General features: G+C 38.2%; 1 protein-coding gene across 2 annotated transcripts; it reads right to left on the bottom strand.

The window, feature by feature from the left end:
• On the bottom strand, positions 1–27,085 carry GTF2A2 (general transcription factor IIA subunit 2). 2 transcript variants are annotated; one of them, XM_047766214.1, is made up of 5 exons: positions 26,938–27,085; positions 9,177–9,299; positions 7,846–7,950; positions 3,023–3,149; positions 1–301 (listed from the first exon to the last, which is right to left on the bottom strand). In XM_047766214.1, the coding sequence occupies exons 2-5, from the start codon at positions 9,246–9,248 to the stop codon at positions 276–278; spliced, it is 330 nt and encodes a 109-aa protein (XP_047622170.1). In that variant the 5' UTR covers positions 9,249–9,299; positions 26,938–27,085; the 3' UTR covers positions 1–275. The 2 variants fall into 2 exon arrangements, with proteins under 2 accessions (XP_047622170.1, XP_047622172.1); XM_047766216.1 differs by lacking the exon at positions 26,938–27,085 and adding an exon at positions 26,695–26,931.

Below are 27,085 nucleotides of genomic sequence, written 5' to 3'. Positions count from 1 at the left end.
TGAGTTTTAAAATGAATTTATTACAGAATGGTCTTAGAAAGGCAACAACATTTGATTTGTCATTAAAAAAAAAGTTCGGTTTCTTCATGCTGTAGAATAAACGTAAGAGGGTACAGTTATAAGCTTCTTTCTACAGGGTTTCTCTGATAGTATAGCACAGTGTAGTCATTTCGACAATGCTAGAATAAATTAAAAAAAAAAGTCTCTTCTATGCTTCTCTTCATAAAGTGATGAACAATAACAGAGAATGGCTTTAAAAAGCCATATTCTTCTATTCATTCTGTAGTATTGGAACCAGTATCTAGGAAACAGAGGAGAGAGAGTAAATTCAAGAAGTTATTTAAATATTTTGAGACCATCTTTAAAAAGTAATACAGGAACTAATGGTGGTGAAGAGGGAGACAGGGGTGGAAAGGAAAACTGACCACAGAAATATCTTGGGTACTTAAATGTCTTTTTACTTCTGTCTCAAAAAGAAAGTTAATGCTTAGCCTTCATATTTATGTTAAGAAAGAGCAAGTTATATTTGGTTCATTTAATTGCTACATAACCCTACTTTTTTTGACGTTCTCTACTGACCCCACATTTAAAACCACTGAAGACTATAAGATAAAATGAGAATTGTATTTAAATTCCAGGTAAGAAATAGACCAAAATTCTAGCCACTATCATAATTCTGCTTCTCTATTAAGAACTGAACTTTATTTCAGAAAGGTGACCTTTAGGAAAAAAATGGGCTTATTTCAGTGTAATATTGCATTTATCTGGTTATAACAAACTATTAATTATTACTTAAACTTCTACCTCTAAGTGCCACAATCATTTATATTTTAATGACTATGCTTTCCTGCTGACATAGCGTATATGGCATACAATCTAAATTTTTCTCAAATACTCACCAATTTTTTCTTTTGAACAACATTACTACACTATGGGTAAGCTTCCCAAGAAGGCACTGCAGTAAGACCGATTTGTATTAAACACCCACTAAGTTTGGAAAACAAAACAAAACAAAACAAAAAACAACCCAAAACAGAAAATCTTGTATCTCTAAGCAAGAAAAATACACTCTTAAGGACCACCGGTAAGTAAAACACATATGTTTACATGGACTCCTTGATATTGTAATGTTTGTTCAGGGCCTTTAATGACTTTTTGGTTCTTAGCTATGTTGGCAATGATTGAATCTGATACTCCATTAGTCTACATCTGTGCTGTCCAATATGGTAGCCACTGGCTAAATAAAAATTAAAACATGAAATGTATTAGGGCAACTGAAAATTTTAAAGTGCTGAATAGCCAGGTATGGCTATCTGAGAGTACAGATACTGTCTGTAAGAAAGTTTTTATGAACGGCACTGATTCACATCATTAACTCAATTTGATAGAGGTCTAGAAAATTTTTTTTTGAAGAAGAAAATAACTTTATTGCTTTCCCATGCAAGGGAGACACAACAGGCTCATGCCTTCAATACTGTGTATCCTGAGGTCTAGAAATTGTTAATGCTCAAATTCTATATAGTCTAGTAAAAACTTTAAAACATAGGGGCTATAAGCATGCTAGTAGCCTCACTTAGAAGAAAGACATGAAAAAAAGTATTCCTTCATTATCTCACATTTAGAAATGTTATTTGTGATCCAGGAACTAAAAATTATAAACACAGAATTTTTTGTTGCTACAGCAAGAAAGAGTGTTTGATAATTATATCAAAAAGTCATCTATGCTTAAAGTTCTTAGAATGATCATCCATAGTTAACCTTCTGAAAGGTACAAATAATTGTAACATTGCTAGTTTCAGACACTCTGACATCTGGAAAAGACGATTTCTTTACAAAGAGCTAAAGATATAATTTTAGGTAGCTAACAAAAAATCAGGTTTAAGAGGAGTTCCCATTGTGGCTCAGTGGTTAACAAATCCGACTAGGAACCATGAGGTTGTGGGTTCGGTCCCTGGCCTTGCTCAGTGGGTTAAGGATCTGGCGTTGCCGTGAGCTGTGGTATGGGTCGCAGACGCGGCTCGGATCCCACGTTGCTGTGGCTCTGGCGTAGGCCGGCAGCTACAGCTCCAATTAGACCCCTAGCCTGGCAACCTCCACATGTCACGGGAGTGGCCCTAGAAAAGGCAAAAAGACAAAAAAAAAAAATCAGGTTTAAGAGAAGTGAATGACTTATGTGTGAAAAATAATATATTTGCAAATGAGTATATATGCACACATGTTAATATAAAGATATGACTAGAAAAGTTATATACTAAAATATTACAAGTGATGTTATCTCCAGATAGTGTTAAAAATGATGTTTTTCATCTGTGATTTATATTTTTATATTTTTTCAGTGATAAAAGCATTTCTTTGTAACTCAAAATATATAAAAGCAAAAAATCTGACCTATAACCTTAGAAATACAGGGTTCCACATTTCTCTTGCTTTAAAAAACCCCTCTTTTTAGAAAGTGTTAATTTCTCTATTTCAGGAATAGCACCTTTAAAGTACAATTTATATATTTAAAATTCAATTAGCAAAAAGAAAATAATCATGGGACACAAAGCAGAGATATAAAGATTTTGAAACATTTTTAAGGACCTGAACAGTTTCCTAGGTCTGCTATGAAAATATAACAATCAGAGGACTAGATATTTACCATTTTAACTGATAAGATTCTTATGGTTATTTAAAATCTTTCAAATAATCATTTTAAAAATATGAAATGCATAGGTATCCAGCAACACAGAATAAATTTTGGATAAACTGCTGAAATGAAATGCTTCTTTAAAGAAGCCAATTTGCCCCCTACCTAATTCAACCTGTGGAAGTAGTCTGTGTATGAAATGTTCAGACCTAAAGTAAGAAGACTGTTTGAGATCTGGAGTTCAGAATCTAGCTGAGAAAGAAGCCAGGTTTCTATTTGAAAGTGGATCATCAGCCATTTGCCCTTTTAATTTCAAGTGAAGATTTTCTAAAGACTCATGAAAACAAGATTCCAAATAGCTTTGCTTTCACAATAATTAGGGGAGACACTTACTTTTACCATCACAGGCTACAATTTTCACTTTATCCACTTTAATAAGTTCTGTCACCTCTCTGAATTCAACATCATTCAATACAAAAGTCCACACATTATCGCAGAATCTGTATGTATTTAGAGAGCCCTTTAAAACAAAATGTTTAGACAAACCATGAGAAGTCATTTTATCCCCTCACATTTTTCTCCAGGCAATTTACGAAAACCTAGTTCCCAAGTAACATAATTCTTAAAATAGTATTTAACACTTACCTTGCTTAAGATTTTCCTTAATTTTCATCCTATCACTTAGAGAAAAAAAAATCCTAAATAAATTTGCTAGGGGAAGAGTTAAAAAGTATTTTTTTAGTTGGCAGACTATTTTCAGAACTGGAAGAGCCTGCAAATAACCTGAAATCTGAAGAAAAAGTGAATGGAAGTTTGAATTTGTATTTCTACTGCCCTCGTGTGGCTAAATTGTGAAAATTCATTTGAATTTTTATGTGAATACTTTTTTAAAAGCAATGTTTTTATTGTATGTGAATTTTTATGTGAATACTTTTTTAAAAGCAATCTTCTTTTATTGTATATGTTAATTCTCCAAATTTGTACAAAAGCAGGGAATTCCTAGAAACAATTTTAATGCTATGACTTGGCTCAGAAAAATTAATGATATTGCAGTAAGGTTAGAATATTATTGTCCTGTGCAACTGACATTCTTCTAAGTTTTTTTTTTTTTTAAGGAGAAATATGTATCTGAACATATTTGATATGTATATGCCTAAAACCTCACTTCAGGAAAAAAGGCACTGTTATTGCACTGTTACTTATAACTGTGAAAATTGGATTCTAATTAATGTCTTACCACGTTAGAATGATTAGGGGTTCTGAATGAATTTAATAAATATGCATACCGAGTTCCCATGGTGGCTCAGCGGTTAACGAAGCCAGCTAGCATCCATAAGGATGCCGGTTGGATCCCTGGCCTCGCTCAGTGGGTGTAGGATCCTGCATTGCTGTGGCTGTGGTGTAGGCCGGTGGCTACAAATCTGATTGGACCCCTAGCCTGGGAACCTCCATATACCATGGTTGCGGCACTAAAAAGACAATAAATAAATAAATATGCATACTATTTGTTAGATTATACCAGGCTCTGAGGATACAATGGTAAGCAATACACATATGGTTGCTGCTATTAATAAGCTTAGGTTAGCAGGGAGATCCTTAAAACAAGTAAATACATAGTGTTAACAGTGCTATGAAAGAGTAAAGTTGGGTACCACGGGAGTAAAGCAGAGACACCCAAGGGTACAGGAGACAGGGCAGAGAAAGCCCCTCTCACAAAGTAGTTGGAGTCCTGAAGAATGAAAAAGAGTCAACGGAGAGGTTGGACAACAGAAAACAAATGCTTGAAATGCAATAGTAAGTTCCAGGAAACAGAATCCAAGGGGATTAGTAAGTGGATGAAGGACTTCAAGCAGAGGAGTAACATCAAGAACAGATTAGGCAGGGAGATGACTGGAGGCCAGGAGAGCAGCTAAGAAGATGACATGTGTTAGCTGGCTGCATCAGAGAGGTGAAATCGGCTGTGCCACAGCAGTGGCAAGCGGATCCTAAGAAGTGGAGAGGTTTTAAAAGGTAGAGCTGACAAAATTTGACAACCAAATGGTCAGGCAGAGAGGAGAGAAATCTTTGTTACTCCTAAGTTTCTGGCTCACGTAACAATATATTCATAGAAAAAACTGATTTAGGAGGAATATCAAATTTGAGTTTGAGAAACATCAAAGTCACCATCATCTAATAAGCAGCTGGAGTGCAGAAGAAAGCATGGGAGCAAAGCATATCAACTCTTTAGCTACAGAGCCAAGGCTGGATGAGATCATTCAAGGAGAGTTTGTGGAGCCCTAGATAATCGTAAGGAATACCAACAATTAAGTGATAGAGAGAGAAGGAAACTACAAAGGAGTCTGAGAAAGGGGGCCAGAGAAAAGAAAAGCTAGAATAGTATGGTTTCAAGGGACATAATGGGTTTCAAAAGAGACTAGGCAGTAAAATAGATAGAAAACCACTCATGACATAGTGTTAAGTAAAAGCACATAGAATTCTAACTGTAAAAAAAAAATTCTTTTTTATGAGATCTATTCCTTGGCTGTAGTTTGAAAGACTGTACCACCAGATGCCAACTTCAGTGTTCATTTCTGACATCCCCGAACTCATGTGTCATCCATGATCCAATTTGGTGGGAGCTGTGTCAATCTGAACAAGGCATGTCACTGGGATTTATGATTAGCATGTGAACACTCAAATATGCTGAAATTTTTTTATTCAAAAAGTTCCTTCTACATGATAATATGTGGCCAAATTGTATCTTTAATGTACCTCTAATATTTTTTACATATATCTTTACCTGAGTAACACTTTTTTAAAGTTAAAATATTTTTAAAAGTTATGTAATACATGTTCAAGGTAGAAACATTAAAGAACAAATAGGGAAAAAGAAACTGTTAGTGTCCTCAGAAGGGCTTTTTCTTGATAATTAAATCTTTTAATGCTTGCTTATTACTGTTTGAAGTTTTGAATTATCAAGTTTTAAGTGATCATTACTCTCACCTGCCAGCATACAGTCTCTCAAAAGCATACGGTGGCTCTTTAAAACATTAGTTATATATACGAATTTTCAATCTGAACTTTCCCCCTAAGAATTAAATCAATTCAAGGTCCTTAGTAAATATATTTTAACTTTTTTACTAAGAAATGTCAACATATAAATGATTGAGGAGTTCCCGTCGTGGCACAGTGGTTAACAAATCCGACTAGGAACCATGAGGTTGCGGGTTCGGTCCCTGCCCTTGCTCAGTGGGTTAACGATCCGGCGCTGCCGTGAGCTGTGGTGTAGCTTGCAGACGCGGCTTGGATCCTGCGTTGCTGTGGCTCTGGCGTAGGCCGGTGGCTACAGCTCCGATTCAACCCCTAGCCTGGGAACCTCCATATGCCGTGGGAGCGGCCCAAGAAATAGCAACAACAACAAAGACAAAAGACAAAAAAAAAAAAAGATTGAAACCTTCGTTCTCATACTCAAGGAGGTATTTTTCCTATAACATTCTACTAAATTATCTGTTATACAGAATTCATATGAGGACTGAAATAAAACCTCCACAATTTAGCATGCTATATAAAATTACTCTTTCAGTGGGCCCTTAATCTTGCCTGGCCAGTATAAATTAGTATAAATAAAAAATATATATTTAAATGTGATTTATGAAAATTAGACATTAACAACATATTACCTCTTTTGTCTTTGTCACATTCCCCACCAAGCTAAACAGAAGGCTATTTGCAAACATTCTGGACCTAATTTAAAGTCTGCTGTAGTACAGAGGGGGAGATAACGAGAGCTAGACCAGTTGCAGCAGGAAAAGAAAAAGCAAGGGAGAAGTCAGATGTGGTAAAAATTATTTATAACTTTTGGAAAATTGGCAAACTTACAAAACGCTATGCAAGAAAAATACAATGTCAAGAGCTAAATGGAGCCAAACTAGAAACATACAATAATACAACTAGAAGACCACTCAGGCCTTATAAACCCCAAGACTCTGATAAGTAGTCAAATTTTCTACATAGGTAGAAGTTTATATATCAATATGGATTATTTTAGAATTAAAGGATCAGGTTTTGAATGACAAACTAGGCAGATCCGTATATATGGTTGTACAGAAAAAAAGGTAATTAATTTTGCCAGAATTATTACTTTAAAAAATGTAAGAATCTGGTGATGAAATTTATAGTTTTAAAGACATATTTTACTCTAAGTAATTGTTAGGCATGTGAAACTGATGTGACTTATTTATATGAATATAAAATATGAGCAGATTTTATCCCTTCACTAAAATAAGTCAAAGGAGGCATTGTCTGTCTTGCTCTCCCTTGTGTACCTAGTATCTAGAACAATGCCTGGTAGTTAACAGGCACTGAAATGTTCATTGAATAAATTTTTATGTTTTTCATCATTAACAAAAACCCAAACACTGAAGTTCTCTTAAACACAAATTAATATCTATGTTCTTTTCATATGTTGATTTTTTAAAATATTTGGACTTAACATCAAATTGAGAAGAAAAATTTTGTTCAATTTGGGATAATTGTTTCTTTGTAAGGCCGCACCTGCGGAATACGGAAATTCCCAGGCTAGGGATCGAGTCAGAACTGCAGTTGCTGGCCTATGCCACAGCCACACCAGATCCAAGCCATATCTGCAACCTATACCACAGCTCACAGCGAAGGAATGAACCCATATCCTCACTGATACCAGTCAGATTCATAACCTGGAGCCAGAATGGGAACTCCTGAGATTTCTGTTCAAAGTACAAATGACACCAAGCTACTAGAACAGACCATTATCTGCCATTAGTTCAGATCTTTATAAGCCATGTTATCTAAGAGTAGGTGAGAGGCAACATGAAGTTTCTAGAAATAACTCTATACTTCACTGGTCAGAGTTTAAAAAACATAACTTATCCTTAGAGATCATTCTCACTTAGCTTCAATACTGCAGATAATGTTTGTAAAATCTCAGTAACTCTTCAGGGAAGGGAGCCAAACATATATACAGTGATTTGTGAAACAACGGAATAAAAATCTAAAAATGACTCTATCTCACATTACGTGGATGAACTCAGTATAAAGATCATTTAAACGTAAAGCATGATTTAGTTGTTATAAAACAAGTTCCAAAGTTTGATTAAACCATCTCTTCTTCTCACAATTAATAAATTATACAAGTGTCCTAAAAAGCACTACTGTAACAACCATTGGTGAAGTTTCTAGATTTAAGAAAATATCCTTACCCTGAAGTTGACTCTATTCCTGACCCTCTGTGCCAATGCTGAATTTATAGCTTTATCAAACTGAAGGAGAACTTGAAGGGCAAGTTGCGGGGTAATCTGTTGAGACTGAGAAAAAATAAGGGTCAAAAGCCTCTTAGGGAAGAACATTAAATATATGAATTATCATCTAAAATATAACTGAGGTTAACCAGAGCCTCGAAACTACAATCCCCTATTCTTTTTTTGTCATAAGTGACAATTAAGAAGCAAAGCCTGACAATATGTTCTTGTACTATCTTGACACAAACATAATTTTGAAAAGAAAACGTGCAGTGACGTTATAAACACCAGGACAAAACTCTACCACTTCTAACAGCATTTGGAAAGAGGTATTTGATAAATTAAAGGAAACAAGTTTCTTTTAAATAAACTTGGGACTAATAATACGTTTTTTTTTGTTTTTAAATTTTATAATTGTTGTTAATTTACAATGTTCTGTCCATTTCTGCTGTACAGCAAAGCACCCAATTGTACATATATATACATTCTTTTTCTTGTATCATCTTCCATCATGTTCCATCACAAGTGATTGGATATAGTTCCTTGTGCTATACAGCAGGACCTCATTGATAATAATAAGTTAAAAAAATCTAATAAATCTCATTAAAGCTGAAAATATATGAAAATAAATGGAAATATCTAAAATGTTCTTAGGAGTTCCTTTTGTGACTCAGTGGAAACGAACCCAACTAGTATCCAGGAGGATGTGGGTTTGATCCCTGGCTTCACTCAGTGGGTTAAGGATCTGGTGTTCCCATGAGCTGGGGTAAAAGTCACAGACATGGCTTGGATCTGGTGTTGCTGTGGCATAGTCCAGCGGCTGCAGCTCCAATTCCACCCCTACCCTGGGAACTCCCAAACATGCAGGTGTGGGCTTAAAGTAATTAAAAAGAAATAAAATGTTCTTAGATGAGAGGTTTATATAAAAAGGCTAATTTCCCTAAAATTAGAACAAATTCAAAATTCTAATTTTAATCTCAAGACTTATATTAACTTGTTCAAAGTTAAAGCTACATAGATTATGCTGCTTTCATAATAATAAGAAAACCAATGATCTCAATGTTCAACAAAAATCTCTGAAAAGATTCAACTATATGATTCCATCATCTTCATATTTTATGTTCTGTAGTCAGGAAGGTATAATGCATAGGAGTTTGAGGTGATCCACCTGAATAACTGACTTGTTGGGTCAAGTATCAATAAGATATTTCTCTGCCTGGGACAAGGGATATAACAATAATTATTACAGACCTATCTAAATAAAAATGTTGATTTTTTTTTTAGTCTCTCACCTGTATAAGCTCATCGAGGCTCTCCTGAAGACTGTTTCCCAAAGTAGTATTTCTGTACAACTGATATGCCATGGCTTAGAAGGGAGAAATTCTTTTTTTTAAATTCAGGCTTGCATTGATGTCCTAAAAATTTAATTTTAAAGAATAAAGAAATTATAAATGATATGTATAATACTGTCTACTTCATGTGTTTTCATGTTATACTATAAGAACCCTTAGTGATTGCAAATTACTATATAATTTAGGAATTACAAGGAATAGTTAAAATGATTTTTTTCTATTTTTTTTCTGTTATTTTGACACAGCCATTTATACTCTTTATACAAAGTATAAATACATATATACATCTTAAAAAAGGCCTACCTTAGGGCAAAGGACACACATAGATTGAAAGCGAGGAGCTGGAAAAAGATACTTCATGCAAGTGGAAATGACAAAGTAGGAGTCTCAATGAAATGAAAAATAAATCTGAACTGACATTGTGGAAATGAAACATAAGAGAATACTATGAACAATTACAAGCCCACAAATTTGACAAGTTAGAAGAAATGGACAACTTTCTAGATATGGAGGTTCCCAGGCTAGGGGTCCAATCGGAGCTGCAGCCGCCAGCCTATGCCACAGCCATAGCAACTCGGGATCTAAGCCACATCTGCAACCTACACCACAGCTCACAGCAATGCCAGATCCTTAACCCATTGAGCGAGGCTAGGGATCGAACCCACGTCCTCATGGATGCCAGTCGGGTTTGCTAACCACTGAGCCATGACAGGAACTCTGCAGTCCACTAAAATTGAATTAGGAAGAAATAGGTGATCTGAACAGACCAATCATTACAAATGAAATTGAATATATAATTAAAAAACTCCCTACAAACAAAAAATTCCAGAACCAGTTGGCTTCACAGGTGAATTCTACCAAATATACAGAAGAACTTAAACCCATTCTTCTCAAACTTTTCCAAAAGATTGAAGAGGAGGGAATACTCCCACACACATTCTATGAAGCCACCATCACCCTAACACCAAAACCAGACAAAGATACCACCAAAAGAGAAAATTATACACCAGTATCTTTGATGAACAAAGATGCAAAAATTCAACACAATTTTAGCCAACCGACTCCAACAACACATAAAAAAGATCATACTCTGGAGTTCCTGTTGTAGAGCAATGGAAACAAATCTGACTAGGAACCATGAGGTTGTGGGTTCAATCCCTGGCCTCGCTCAGTGGATTAAGGATCCAGTGTTGCCGTGAGCTGTGTCACAGACGTGGCTCAGATCCTGCATTGCTGTGGCTGTGGTGTAGGCTGGCAGCTGTAGGTCTAATTGGACTCCTAGTCTGGGAACCTCATACACCTAGGGTGTGGCCCTAAAAAGCAAACAAAAAAACAAAAAAAACAACAAAAAAGATCATACTCCATGAATGAATAGGATGCACTCCAAGTTCACAATGATAGTTTTATAAATACAAATCAATGTAACAGAGCACATGAACAAAAGCAAAGTGAAAAACCACATGATCATCTCAATAAACGGAGAAAAAGCATTTGACAAATTTCAACGTCCATTCATGATAAAAACTCTTATCAAAGTGGGTATAGAGGAGGAACATGACATAGTAAAAGCCATTATTGACAAACCCACAGCCAACATAATACTCAACAAAGAAAAAGTGAAAGCCTTCCTGCTAAAACAAAACAGAATGATGAGATAATACAGTTTGTAGAGAGAACTACCCACATCACTGGATACTACGGTTTATTGTTTTCTTTTGCTGGCTGCTCCTCAGCAATCTGACTTCTATCTACCTAAGTGACCCAAGGCTTCTTATGTCTTCTCTGTGTGCTCCATTCTCAATTACCTCATCCAGGCTTATAGTGTTAAAGACATTTTATTTATCTGCTGATGACTTTAAAATTTCTATCGCCAGTCCTGACCTTTGTATGAGCCCATGTTGCCATATATAAAATTGCTTACTTGACACTGGATCGAAATACCTTGCCAAAACCCAAATTCCTGATACTACTTCTCCAAAGCTTTTCTGCCCTCAGTTTGCCTGCCTCAGTTAAGAGTAAATCTAGTCTTCCAGTAAGATGACTCCAAAACCTTGTAGTTAACTTCTCTCTCACTCTGCTGGCATAGGAAATTCCTGTGCTAGGGTTGAACTGGAGCTGTAGCTACCAGAGCATGCTACAGCCATAGCAATGCCAGAGCTGAGCTATGTCTGCAACCTACACTGCAGCTCACAACAATACCAGATCCTTAAACCACTGAGAGAGGCCAGAATTCAAACCCATGTCCTCATGGATACAAGTTGGGTTCACTACCACTGAGCCACAACAAGAACTTCCAGAACTGGACCGCTCTGACCAGCTAGCTCCACTGCTAGCAGTAAGTCAGTATATCATCTGTCACTAAGATTTAACAGTGATAGCTAAGTAATGGGTCTCCCTCTTTCTACCCTTGTCTATCTCACCTCTGCCCCCAGAGAAGCCACAGTGAGCCTCTTAAAACATAAAACATCACTTGCCTATTCAAAACCTCCTGGCAGCATCCTATCTCAGAGTAAATATCAAAGTCCTCTGAATGGTTTGCAGGGCCTGTATGATCTGGGCCTTCCACTACCTACTGAACTTGACTTCTCCCACTTACTTCCTCATTTACTTGGAGTCACACTAGTCCCTTACTTCAATATGGCAAGATGTTCTTGCTTCAGGACCTTTGCATTGATGTTCTTTTGGTGGTGTTGGGGGGAGGGGGGGGCTCACACCCACACATGCAGAAATTTCTGTGCCAGAGATGGAACTGCACCACAGTTATAACCAGAGCCACAGCAGTGACAACAACACTAACCTGCTGAGCCATGAGGAAACTCCTGATTATTATGCTTTGAATGTTCTGCCCAGATACCTGCAAGTTTTACTCCATTTGATTCAGATCTCTGCTCAGATGTCAATTCACCAGAATGAACCTTTGTAACCAACCCATGAAAAAGACTAGATCCCTTCCCCTTTATACTGCTTTATTTCCATTCATACCACTGGTTGAAGTTGACACATACATACTCATTCTGTTTCCATCCATGAAACAGATGTTCCCTGAAGACAGGACTTTTGTCCAGCTATTTATTTACTATTTAGAACAATGCCTAGCATACAGTACATATTCAATAAGTATTAGTGAATATCAAAATGCTAATATCCAACTGTATTGCACTTCAATGCATTTATTATGGGTCTTCTACTTTACTGAGGAAACTGAAGCAATGAAAACCTCCAACTCTCCAAACTGCATCTAACCACCTATCCATACACTCTGTCTTTCACTACAAAATACCCCATGCTGTTATCGAACTACAATCCTTCCACTTGTGCATCAGGTCCTGTGCCTCTAGTACAGGCAGAATATTGTTCTAACAATTCAATTATTCCTTCTCTCCTTCTCAAATTTTCTATCCCTGTGGATCATTCCCATCAGCGAACAGGTGGCTACTTATCCCATCTTTAAAAAAAATAAATAAATAAAGTCAACTAGCTTCCCCCACCAGCTACATTCTATTTCTCTAATCCTCTTGGTAGCAAACTCTTAAGAGTTGTCTATACTCACTGTCTCTTATTCCTTTTCTCTTAAACTCACTCCTTATAGACACTTGCTTCAGGCATTCAAATGAAACAGATAGTGAAGGTCACCAATGGCAATGCTGAAACTAATACTCAATTCTCAGTTCTTTTTCTTCTCCCTTTGTTTTGTATGGCTGCACCTGTGGCATATGGAAGTTCACAGACCAGGGGTCAGATGGGAGCTGCAGCTGCTGGCCTACACCACAGCCACAGCCACACCACCAGATCCAAGCCACATCTGAGACCTATACTGCCCTTAATCCATTGAGCAGGGCCAGGGATAGAACTTGCATCCTCATGGATACTAGTCAGGTTCTTAACCCACTGAGGCACAACGGGAACTCCACAGTTCTCAGTTCTCATAGACTTAAGCATGTGACATAGCTGATTATTCCCCCCTCTTTGATAAAAGATCTTGGCTTAGCTTCTGGAACACAACACTTTTTATGTTGTTTTCTTAAACTCAATCTTTCATCCTTCTCAATGATGTTGGTAGGTTGATGCTCTTCCCCTTTTTTCTTAACTCTAAATGTCTTAAGATACCTCCTTGGTCCTCTGCTGCTTTCTGTCTACACTCATTCCTTAGTAATAGCACTTAGTTTCATGGCTTTACATACCACTGCTGATAATTCCAGAATTCATACACCAGAAGAGAACTCACTCCTGCATCCATCTGCCTATTCAACATCTCTGCTTGTTGTCTTTCCCATCTCAGCTGATATAACTCCATACTTCTATGGGTATAGGCAAAAACTTTTGAAGTTATTCCCGACCCCATGCTTCCCATCCCCAGTCTAGCCAACCTACCTCCACAACCATTCCCTAGCATAAACTGTAAACTCAATGTTCAATATGGATTCAGAACCCAACCATTTCCATTATTATCACTCAGGTGTGTGCCACTATCACCCGTCATCTGGATTACTGAAACAGCTTCCTATCTGGTTTCCCTGTTTCCATGCTTGCCCCCCTACATTCTAATTCCAATTCAGCAATCAAGTGATCTTTTAAAACGTAGGTTAGAACACTCCTTTGCTCAAATCTCCCATGCCTTCCATTTCACTCAGTCCTTTACAATAATCCGGCTACCTATTACCCCGACCTATCATCTACCTATCATCTTCCCCTTGTTCTCACTCTTCTCCAGACCCACTGGCTTCCTTGTTTTTCTTAGAACATGGCAGACATGTTCCTGACTATGTAAGCTTTTATAAAGGCTGTCCTTTCTACCCAGAATGCTAAGCCCCCAGTATACCTTTATATCTGAAGGTATAGCATGTACATAATCAGGCCTAAACAGACCACCATTTAAAATGCCAAATCCCACCACTCTGGAATTTCCCAATTCCCCTCACCTTGCTATGTTTCTGTGATGACACTACCCCCTTCTAACACATTATATAGTTTACTTATTTTATGTTTATTTTCTGCATCCTCCAGTAGAATGTAAGATCCACCAGGGCAGGGATTTTGTCTATTTTTGTTCACTGAAGTAAACCAGGCATCTAGAACAAACACTACCTGACACATAATAGGAGCCAATTAAATACTTGTTCAATGAAAGAATGAAGGCAAAATATCAGTTACCAGGTATAATGTGTGTGAGTAGGTGAGAGGGATGAAAAGGGGAAGAAGAGGTTCCAATAAGAAAATACAAACTTGACAAAGTAAGACCATAAAATCTGGTGTCATGCCCATTTATCACAAGAATAAAAGTTATCTAGAAAGTAACTTTAAGTTAATAATGAATTATCAGAAAGAGAAATAAACAATTCTGTTTACAACTGCATCAAAAAGAAGAAAAGACCTAGAAATAAATTTAGCCAAAGAGATGAAAGACCCTGTACACTGAAAATGTTAAGACAATGATGAAAGAAACTGAAGATAACACAAATAAATAGAAAGATATTCCATGCTCATGGCTTGGTAGAACCAATATTGTTAAAATGTCCATACTGCCTAAAGCAATCTACAGATTCAATACAATTCCTATCAAAATGTCAATGGCATTTTTCAAAGAAATAGAACAATCCTAAAACTTTTAATAAACCACAACTCTCCCTCCATTAGCCAAAGCAAGCTTGACAAACCTAAAGACATCACATCTGCTGCTATCTAACTCTATCCAAAGCTACAGTAATCAGAATAGTAAGTTACTGGGGTTACCTGGGTAGCTCCAAGGGGGTTAAAGATCCAGTGATTCACTGCTGTGGTGTGGGTTCAATCTCTGGCCCAGGAACTTCTGCATGCTACAGGTGCAACCAAAACCAAAACAAAACAGAACAAAACAACCCAAGATTAACCCTTATGTTACAGGCATAAGAAGGGGTATACAGATCAATGGGCCAAAAAATAAACCTATGCATGTATGGTCAATTAATTTACAACAAAGGAGGCAAGAATGTACAACGGGGAAAGGACAGTCTCTTTGATAAAAGGTGCTGAGAAAACTGGACAGCTACATGCAAAAGAATGACACTGGACCATTACCTTATACCATACATGAAATTGAATTCAAAATGGATTAAAGGCTTGAAATGTAAGAACTAATACCATAAAACTCCCAGAACTTTTAGAAGAAAACATAGATGGTAAGCTTCTTGACACAGTCTTGGTGATGACTTTTTGAACCTGATACCAAAAGCAAAAATAAGTAGGTGGCATTACATCATATTAAAAAAAGGAAATCATCAAAAAACTGAATAGGCTACATACTGAATGGAGAAAATATTTACCAATCCTGTATCTCATATAGGGTTTATATCAAAATATATAAAGAATATATAAAATTCAATAGCAAAAAACCAAACAATTGAAAATTGGGCAGAAGATGTGAACAGGCACTTTTCCAAAGAACATATACAGATGGCCAACAGGCAAATGAAAGCTGCTCAACATCACTAATCATCAGGGAAGTGCGAATTAAATCACAACGAGACATCACCTCACACATGTCAGAATGGCTAATATCAAAAGATGAGAAATAGAAAGTGTTGGCAAGGATGTGGATTAAAGGGAACCCTTGTGCATTGTTGGTAGAAATGTAACTGGTGCAGCCACTATGGAAAACAGTATGGATGTTTCTCAAAAAAAACCCACAGAACTTCCACATGATCCAGCAATTCTACTTTTGGGTATTTATTGGAAGAAAATGAAAATACTAATTAGAAAAGACATATGCACCCCCATATTCACTATAGCACTATTTACAATGGCCAAGATACGAAAACAACCCAAGTGTTCACTGAAAGATGAATGGATAAAGAAATTGTGGCAGGAGTTCTCACTGTGGCTCAGTGGTAACAAACCCGACTAGCATCCATGAGGATGCAGGTCTGATCCCTGGCCTCACTTAATGGGTTTAGTATCAGGCATTGCCATGAGCTGTGGTATAGGTAGCAGACATGGCTTGGAACCTGTGTGGCTGTGGATGTGGTGTAGGCTGGCAGCTGCAGCTTCAAGTTGACCTGTAGCCTGGGAAATTCCATATGCCATAGGTGTGGCCATTAAAAGCAAAAAAAAAAAAAAAATTGTGGCATAGACACATAATGGATTATTACTTGCCGTAAAAAAAGAACAAAATCTTGCCATTCACTATGGTATGGACGGACCTCAAGGACATTATATTAAATAAGTCAGAGAGGGAAAAATACCAAATGATCTATCTTATGTGTGGAATCTTTAAAACAAACAACCAAAACTACCTGACAAATGACCTCAGCAAGGCAGCATAATAAAGATTAACATACAGAAATAGGGTGTATTTCTTTCCACCAACAATGAAATATCAGAAACAGAAAATAAGAAAAGTACTTTTAAAAGTTGCACCAAAAAAAGAAAGAAAGAAAAAAGAAAATACTTAGGAATAAATCTGACCAAGAAGGTGAAAGACTTATATGCTAAGAACTATAAAACACTAATCAAGGGAATTAAAGAAGGGCTCAAAGAAATGGAAAGATATTCCATGTTCCTGGACTGGAAGAATTAATATCGTTAAAATGGCCATACTACCCAAAGCAATTTAAAGATTTAATGCAATTCCTATCAAGCGACTCATGACATTTTCCAGAGAACTAGAACAAATAAACCAAAAATTTATATGGAACCATAAAAGACCCAGAACTGTCAAAGCAATCCTAAGGAAAAAGAACAAAATACGAGGTATAACCCTCCCAGACTTCAGACAATACTACTACAAAGCTACAGTAATCAAAATAAAATATACTCGCACAAAAACAAACATGCACCAGTGGAACAGAACAGAAAGCCCAGAAATAAACCCACACACATGTGGTCAATTATTCAACAAAGGAGGCAAGACTATAAAATAGGAAGAAGAGAGTCTCTTCAGCAAGGGATGTTGGGAAAACTTGATAGGTACATGTAAATCAATGAATCTAGAATACACCCTCATATCTTACACACAGTAAACTTAAAATGGCTTACAGACTTACACCATAAAACTGCAGAAGAGAATATAGGCAAAATGTTTTCTGACATAAATTGTACCAATATTTTCTTGGGTCAATATCTCAAGGCATAGAAATAAAAGCAAAAGTAAACAAATTGGATCTAATCAAACTTACAAGTTTTTACATGGCAAAGGAAACCATAAATAAAAAGAAAAGACAAGAGTTCCTGTTGTGGTTCAGCGAGTTACAAACCTGACTAGTGTCCATGAAGATGTGGGCTCAATTCCTGGCCTTGCTCAGGGGGTTAAGAATCCAGCATTGCTGTGAACTGTGGTGTAGGCTGCAGACATGGCTTGGATCTGGTGCTGCTGTGGCTGTGTTCTAGACCCTAGCCTGGGAACTGTCACCACAAGAGGGGCCTCAAAATGCCAAAAAAAAAAAAAAAAAAGAAGAAGAAGAAGGAAACACACCAAAAAGGCAACCTATGGACTCATGGAAAATATATGCTAATGATGCAACCAACATGGGATTAATTTCGCAAATCTACAAATAGCTCACACGACTCAAAAACAAAAAACCAAACAATCCAATCAAAAAAATGGGCAGAAGACCAAAATACACATTTCTCCAAAGACAACATACAGAAGGCCAACAGGCACACGAAAACATGCTCAACATCGCTAATTAAAAGAGAAACGCAAATCAAAACTACCATGAGATATCACTTCACATGGGTCAGGATGGCGATCATCAAAAAGTCTATAAATAATAGAGACTGCAGCGGGTGTGGAGAAAAGGGAGCCCTCCTACACTGTTGGTGGGAATGTAAATTGGTACAACCACCATGGAAAAGCAGTATGTAAGTACTTCAGAAAACTAAATATAGAACTACCATATGATCCAGCAATCCCACTCCTAGACACAACTATAATTCAAAAAGATATACACATGCCTATGCTCACAGCAGCACTATTCAGAGATTTCCCATGTGGCTCAGCAGAAACCAATCTGACTAGCATCCATGAGGATGCAGGTTCAATTTCTGGCCTCACTCAGTGCATTAAGGATCTGGCATTGCCGTGAGCTGTGGTGTAGGTTGCAGACATGGCTTGGATCCTGTGTTGCTGTGGCTGTGGTGTAGGCCAGCGGCTTCAGCTCAGATTCGACCCCTAGCCTGGGAACCTCCAAAAAAAAAAAAAAGATACAGCAGCACTATTCACAATAGTTAAGACATGGAAATGACCAAAGTCCATCTACAGATGATTGGATTAAGAAGATGTGGTACATATTTATAATTGAATACTACTCAGTCATAAAATGAACAAAATAATACCATTTGCAGCAACATGGATGCAACTAGAGATTCTCATACTAAGTGAAGTAAGTCCAAAAGAGAAGGACAAGTAACATATGATATCACTTATATGTGGAATCTAAATTAGGGCACAAATGAACCTATCCACAAAACAGAAACAGACTCACAGACATAGAAAATAGACCTGTGGTTGCCCAAGGAGAAGTGGGAGAGAGTAGGATGGACTGTAGTTCGGTGTGAGTAGATACAAATTATTACATTTAGAATGGATAAGCAATGGGCTCTACTGGGACTTACATCCAGTCTCTGGGGATGGACCATGATGGAAGATAATGTAAGAAAAAGGAATGTATGTCTATGTATGACTGGGTCACTTTGCTGTATAGCAGAAATTGGCAAAACACTGTAAATTAACTGCACTTTAATAAAAAAGTAAATTAGGGGAGTTCCGGTCGTGGCGCAGTGGTTAACGAATCCGACTAGGAACCATGAGGTTGCGGGTTCGGTCCCTGCCCTTGCTCAGTGGGTTAACGATCCGGCGTCGCCGTGAGCTGTGGTGTAGGTTGCAGACGCGGCTCGGATCCCGCGTTGCTGTGGCTCTGGCGTAGGCCGGTGGCTACAGCTCCGATTCAACCCCTAGCCTGGGAACCTCCATATGCCGTGGGAGCGGCCCAAGAAATAGCAACAACAACAACAACAACAACAAAAAAGACAAAAGACAAAAAAAAAGTAAATTAAAAAAATATGATATAGGCGGACTCCAGAGGTATGCATGTGCCACCAATGCTGTTATGAGACCCGCAAACGTATACCAAGCACTGCCGCCACTGTCCTGGAAGTGTATCGGCCACCACCATCACTACAAGACCTGTGAGCAGGTGCCAAGTGCTTCCCCTCTGTCCCTGGAGTGGTCATGGACCATTGCATGTGCACACCCCATATCAAAGGGAAGAGAGCCAGCACACTCTGAGGAAAGAGGTAGCCAGCATACAAACTGAAAGTAGCCCCTCGATTCAAGTCAAGGCGACAGAGAAGAAGGACTAGGGCTCACCTCCTCTCACAAAATCACCAAAATCACAACTAACTGTGGAACAATCATTGACAAAAAAGACTGGAACCTACCAAAAAAGTTATTTTACATCCAAAGACAAGCCACAATGAGATGGAAAGAGGGGGGCTTCTGTGACATAATCAAATCCCCTATTTGCTGAGTGGGTGACCCACAAACTAGAAAATAATTATTCTGTAGCGGTTCTTACACAGGAGCTTTCTGAGCCCCTCATCAAGCTCCCCAGCCTAGGGGTCTCACAACAGGAGGAGGAACCCCCAGAGCATTTGGCTTTGAAGGTCAATGAGGCCTGAGTGCAGAAGCTCCATAGAACTGGGAGAAACAGAAACCCCACCCTTGGAGGGCGCACACAAGGTTTCACAAAGACCAAGCACAAAGTGGTGACTCCATGGGACCCTGGTCTACAGCTACCTGTGGGTTTTAGAGGGCTTCCTGGGGAGGGAAGGACACTGGTGGCAGAAGCACCAGGGAATACTGATTAGCCTGAGCTCTTCCAGATGTTGCCATTTTAGCTCCAAGATCTGGCACCATCCAACAGCCTGAAGGCTCCAGTGCTGGGACACCTCAGGCCAAACAACCAGCAGGATGGGAACATAGCCCCACCCATCAGCAAAAGTTGTACTGAGCTCACAACCACCTTGTGGCCCTGCTCACTAGCAGGTTAAGACTCAGCTCCACCCACCAGTGGCCACCACAGTCCCTCCCATCAGGAAGCCTGAACAAGCCCCTGGATCAATTTCACCCACCAGGGGCAGACAAGCAATCAGAGAAAAGTACAAAGTCCAAAGCTAGTAGAAGAAAAGAAATCATAAAGACTAGTGCAGAAATAAATGAATAGCGATGAAGAAAACAAACAAACAAAAAAAGATCAATGCAACTAAAAATTGTTTGGGGGGTGGTTTTGTTTCTGCTTTTTAGGGCTGCAACATATGGTTAGTTCCCAAGCTAGGGGTTGAAGCAGAGCTGCAGCTTCCAGCCTATGCCACAGCCACATAGAATCTGAGTCACATCTGCGACCTACACCACAACTCACAGATCCTTCACCCACTGACCAAGGCCAGGGTTCAAACTGGCATCCTCACGGATACTTGTTGGGTTCATTACCGCTAAGCCACAATGGGAACTTTTAAAAGCTGGTTGTGTGAAAAGATAAACAATATTGACAAACCTCTAGCCAGACGATCAAGAAAAAAAGAGAGGGCTTAAATTAATAAAATTATAAATGAAAAAAGGAGAGGTTACCATTGATACCATGGAAATACAAAGGATCATAAGAGACTACTAGAAGTAACTATATGCAAATAAAATGGACAACTGAGAAGAAATGGACAAATTCTTAGAAAGGTACAATCTTCCAAGAGTGACCAAGGAAGAAATAGAAAATATGAACAGACTGATCACGAGTACTGAAATTGAAACTGTGATTAAAAAACTTTCAACAAACAAAAGTCCAGGACTGATGGCTTCACAAGCAAATTCTGTCAAACATTTAGAGAAGAGTTAACACCCATGTTACTCAAATTTCCAAAAAATTACAGAGGAAAGAACACTTTCAAACTCATTCTATGAGGCTACCAGCACTGATACCAAAACAAGAAAAAGAAACTTAGAGGCCCGTATCAGTGATGAACACAGACGCAAAAAATCCTCTACAAAATACTAGCAAAATGAATCCAACAATACAGTAAAAGATCATACATCACAATCAAATTGGATTTATCCCAGGGAGGAAGGATTTTTCAATATCTATATAACAATCAGTGTGATATAAAAACCATATGATAATCTCAGTAGATGCACGAAAAGCATTTGAAAAAATTCAACATCCATTTATGACAAGAACTCTCTAATGGTGGACGGAACCTCCCTTAACATAATAAAGGCCATATATGACAAACTCACAGCTAACATCATAGCCAATGGTGAGAAGCTGAAAGCATTTCTTCTAAGATCAGGAACAGGACAAGGATGCCCACTCTCAGCACTCTTATTCAATATAGTTTTGGAAGTCCTAGCTACAACAATCAGAGAAGAAAAAGAAACAAAAGGAATCCAAATTGGAAAGGAAGAAGTAAAATTATGGCTGTAGATGACATGATACTATACATAGAAAACCCTAAAGAAACTACCAGAAACTGTTAGAACTTACCAATTAATTTGGTAAAGTTGCAGGATACAAAACACACAAAAATCTCTTGCATTCCTATTCCCTAACAATGAAAGATCAGAAACAGAAATTAAATAAACAATCCTATTTACCATCACATCAAAAAGACAAAACAAAACAAAAAAACAGGAGTTCCTGTCGTGGCTCAGTGGAAACAAATCTGACTAGTATCCATGAGGACATAGGTCTGATCCCTGGCCTTGCCCAGTTGATTAAGGATCTGGCATTGCCGTGAGCTGTGGTGTAGGTCACAGACAAGGCTTGAATCTGGCATTGCTGTGGCTATAGCGTAGGCTGGCAGCTATAGCTCCCATTCGACCCCTAGCATAGGAACCTCCATGTGCCACGGGTAGAGCCTTAAAATGACAAAAAAAAAAAAAAAAAAAAGACTAAAATGCCTAGGAATAAACCTATCTAAAGTGGCAAAACACCTGTAATCTGAAAAGTATAAGATGCTGATGAAAGAAATAGAAGATAACACAAACAGATGGAAAGATATATCATGCTCTTGGACTGGAAGAATCAATATTATTAAAATGACTGTACTACCCAAGGCAATCTACAGAGTCAATGCAATCCCTATCAATGGCATTTTTCCCAGAATTAGAACAAAAATTTTCTTAATTTTTATGGCAACAGAAAAGACCCCAAATAGCCAAAGCAGTCTTGAAAAAGAAAAACGGAACCAGAGGAACCAGGCTCCCTGATTTCAAACTATACTATAAATCTACAGTCATCAAAAGAGTATGACTGCTTTGCTTTGTTTTGGTACTGGCACAAAACCAGACATACAGATCAGTGGAACAGGACAGAAAGCCTATAAACAAACCCACACACCTATGGTCAAGTAATCTATGACAAAAGATGCAAGAATATACAATGGAGAAAGGACAGTCTGTTCAATAAATGGTGCTGGGAAAACTGGACAGCTCTACATACAAGAATGAAATCAGAACATTCTCTAACACCATATACAAAAAAAAAACTCAAAACGGATTAAAGAACCAAATGTAAGGCCAAATACTATAAAAATCTGAGAGAAAAATATAGGCAAAACACCCTGTGCAGTAAGTCACAGCAATATCTTTTTGGATCCACCTCCTAGAATAATGAAAACAAAATAAACATATTGGGGGAATTCCTGTTGTAGCTCAGTAGTAACAAATCTGACTAGGGTCCATGAGGATGTGGGTTCGATTCCTGGCCTCGCTCAGTGGGTTAAGGATCAGGTGTTGCCATGAGCTGCAATGTAGGCTGAAGAAGTAGATTGGATCCTGCATTGCTGTGGCTGTGGCATAGGTTGGCAGCTGTAGCTCCGATTCAACTCCTAGCCTGGGAACTTCACTTCCATATGTCAGGAGTGTGGCGTTATAAAACAAAACAAAACAAAACAAAAAGTGGACCTAATCAACCTTAAAAGCTTTCGCACAGAAAAGGAAACCATAAGTAAATCAAAAAGACAACCCTACAGAATGGGAGAAAATATTTGCAAATGAAGTGACCAATAAGAGAGTAAGTAATTTCCAAAATATACAAACAATTCATGCAGCTCAACATCAAAAAAGCAAACAACCCAATCAAAAAATGGGCAGAAGATCTAAATAGACATTTCTTCAAGGAAAACAGCCAAAAAACACATGAAAAGATGCCCAACATTACTAATTATTAAAGAAATGCAAATCAAAACTACAATGAGGTATGACCTCACACCAGTCAGGTCATCATCAAAAAGTCTACAAACAATAGATGCTGGAGAGGGTGTGTGGAGAAAAGGGAAGCCTCCTACACTATTGTTGGGAATGTAAACTGGTGCAACCACTATGGAGGACAATACAGAGGCTCCTTAAGAAACTAATTTCACAATCTCACTCCTGGGCACATATCCATAGAAAAGTATAATTCAAAAAGTTACATGCACCCCGATGTTCACTGGAACATAATAACCAAGACATGGAAGCAACCTAAATGTCCATTAACGGATGAATGGAAAAAGAAGGTGTACAAATATACATAATGGAATATTACTCAGCCACAAGAGAGAATGAAATAATGCCATTTGCAGCAACATGGATGGACACAGAGATTATCATACTAAATAAAAGTCAACACTATTATATGTAAAATAGATAACTAACAAGTACTTAGTGTATAGCACAGGAAATTCTACTGAATATTCTGTTATAACCTATATGAGAAAAGAATCTGGAAAAGAATGATTATGTATATATGTTTAAATGAATCAGGGGTTCTCTTTGTGGCTCAGCGGTTAATGAACCTGACTAGAATCCATGACGATGCGCTCAGTGAGTTAAGGATCTGGCGTTGCCATGAGCTGTGGTGTAGGTCGCAGACGTGGCTCAGATCCTGTGTTGCTGTGGCAAAGGCCGGCAACTGTAGCTCTGATTCCACTCCCAGCCTGGGAACTTTCATGTGCTGCGGGTGCAACCCTAAAGAGAAAAAATAAATAAAATTAATGATCAATTTGCTGTACACCTGAAACACAGTATTGTATGTAAATCACCTATGTACCAGTATAAAATACAAATGAAAGTAAAAAAATATGATAAAAATGAACTTTTATGAAACAGAAACAGACTCAAAGAGAACAGACCTGTGGCTGCCCAGGGGTTGTGGGGTAGGGGAATGGATTGGGAGTCTGGGGTTAGCAGATGCAAACTATATAGAATGGATAAACATCAAGGTCCTACTGTATAGGACAGAGAATTACACTCATTATTTTGTCATAAACCATAATGGAAAAGAATACTTTAAAAAGAATATATATGTGTGAGTATATATATCTTATAACTGAATCACTCTGTGTACAGCAGAAATGAACAACACACTTCAAAAATAAATAAATACACACATACATAAAATAAGAAACCCAAGTTCACAGATAGAGACAGACTCTGGGTTGCCAGAGGTGAGGGTAGTGGGTTGGAGAAACAGGTGAAGGGGGTAAAAATAAAAAATGCAGCTGATTTAAAACAGAAATTTTGACTCATATTCAAAAGATTGATTTGATAATACATGTATTTGTATATAGATCTATGCTAAAAATACATAATCTATAAGTTAAATATTAAACTGATCAAGGACAAATGAACTGTAATTCTGAGAACAATGAATGTATCCAAATACAGTAAAGAGTTTCAAAACAATATATAGTTATAAAGGAAAAGACAACCTACAGAATGGGAGAAAATATTTGCACATCATTTATCTTATAAGGGGTTAATATCCAAAATATATAAAGCACTCACACGACCCAACAGCAAAAAGCCAAAAAACCTGGATTAAAAAATTGACAAGGGATCAGAATAGACATTTTCCCAGAGAAGATATACAGATGGCCAACAAGTAGATGAGAAGATGTTAATCATCAGGGAAATGCAAATCAAAAACCGTAACAGGATATCACCTCACACCCATTTGAATAACTATTATCAAAAAGACAAGAAATAACAAGTATTGGTGAGGATGTGGAGAAAAGAGAATCATTATACACCGTAGGTGGGAATGTAAATTGGTGCAGCCAATACGGAAAACAGTATATAGGTTCCTCAAAAAATTAAAAATAGAAATATCATAAAATCCAACAATTCTACTTTTGCTATTGGCATAGGTCGGCAGCTCCAATTCACTCTTAGCCTGGGAACTTCTATAGGCCACCGGTGTGGCCCCAAAGAGAAGAAGCAAAAAAAGAGAAAATACTAATTCAAAACACTATAAGAAAGATAAATGCACCCAAGGTATGTAAACAACCTAATTGTCCATCAATTGATGAACGGTTAAATATGTGCCATATATGGAGTTCCCGTCACGGCGCAGTGGTTAACGAATCCGACTAGGAACCATGAGGTTGCGGGTTCGGTCCCTGCCCTTGCTCAGTGGGTTAACGATCCGGCATTGCCGTGAGCTGTGGTGTAGGTTGCAGACGCGGCTCGGATCCCGCGTTGCTGTGGCTCTGGCGTAGGCCGGTGGCTACAGCTCTGATTAGACCCCTAGCCTGGGAACCTCCATATGCCCGGGAGCGGCCCAAGAAATAACAACAACAAAAGACAAAAAAAAAATATGTGGCATATACACATATGCAACAGAATATTACTCAGACATTTCAAAAAATGAAATCTTGCCATTTGGGACGATACGGATGGACTTTGAGGGCATTTGGCCATGTGAAATCAAAGAGACAAATACCACACGATCTCATTTAAACGTGGAAATTAAAAAAAAGAAAACAAAATTAAGCTTGAAGATAAAGAGACTGAGGTTAGGCAAAAGATGGTTGAAACTGCAAGCTTCCAATTATAAATTAATGGCAGTCATGAGAATGGAATGTACCATATGGCCGCTAGAGTTGAAGACACTGTATTGCAAATTTGAAAGTTGCTGAGAGGAGATCTTAAAAGTCCTCATAAGAAAAAAATTATTTGCAACTGTGTCTGGGTACGGATGTTAACTACACTTAATCTCTAATACTTTCCCAGTGTGTACAAATATTTAATCATTATGTTGTATACCCAAAACTAATGTAGTTTTATGTCAATTACACCTCAATAAAAATAATTTTATAAATACCTCTTATTAAAAGTCAATATTACTTGCTTTAATGATCGTGGATTCCTAAAAATTCCTTGTGAAATGTTCAATTCTCTTAGACGTGGAATGAGCCACATACATGTAGTACTACCCCATTTTGCAGTTTAGAAAATTCAATTAGAAGGCTCCATATTCGGAAGTAACCCCATAGTCCTACTCTTTCTTGAGCAGACCATCCAGTTTTAACGCATTCTGTGTATAACTTCACATGAGGTTAGCAGGCAGACTTCAGGCAAGCAAAGAAACACAAGAATGAGACATTTAAGGAATGCGCTCCCCCAACATTCAGAGGAAAAACAGTACCCCAGAAACTTTAAGACATTCACCTGGCTAAACATATGGTGCTTGGATGAGGACCTCCCCCAGGTCCGTTCAGTGGAAACCGGGTGGACAACAAGCCTCCCGGCCGCCTCCCTGCCCTTCCCATCCCGGGAACCGCCGCGGGGCCATCCCGGCAGCCAAGCGGGTAACGGGCGGACCCGAGGCCGAAAAGGCCCTCGCAGAAAACCCAACGAACGCAATCCCTGCTCTGGAGGGTGGCAGGGAGAGCAGGCCGGCTCCCCCAGTACCTGTGGAAAAGGCGCTTCCCGCCGCGGTGAGGAGTGAAGCGGTGCGGCCAGAGACCCAGCGGGAGGTGCTACTACCCGACCACCTCTCGGCCCGCCTCAAACACCGCAGAGCTGAGCTGACGACCCGGAAGCGCTCGCAAAACCTGGA

This window comes from Phacochoerus africanus, chromosome 2, assembly GCF_016906955.1.
Source record: "Phacochoerus africanus isolate WHEZ1 chromosome 2, ROS_Pafr_v1, whole genome shotgun sequence".
NCBI classification, from domain to species: Eukaryota; Metazoa; Chordata; class Mammalia; order Artiodactyla; family Suidae; genus Phacochoerus; species Phacochoerus africanus.
This window is presented reverse-complemented; position numbering and strand designations above follow the sequence as displayed.

Excerpts from the sequence above, each read along its gene's own strand:
- GTF2A2 (XM_047766214.1), bottom strand. The coding sequence starts at position 9,248 with ATGGCATATCAGTTGTACAGAAATACTACTTTGGGAAACAGTCTTCAG. Across the intron at positions 3,150-7,845 it reads GGAATAGAGTCAACTTCAGG|GGCTCTCTAAATACATACAG; the intron begins GTAAGGATATTT and ends TTTGTTTTAAAG. Across the intron at positions 302-3,022 it reads TGTAGCCTGTGATGGTAAAA|ATACTGGTTCCAATACTACA; the intron begins GTAAGTGTCTCC and ends TCTGTTTCCTAG.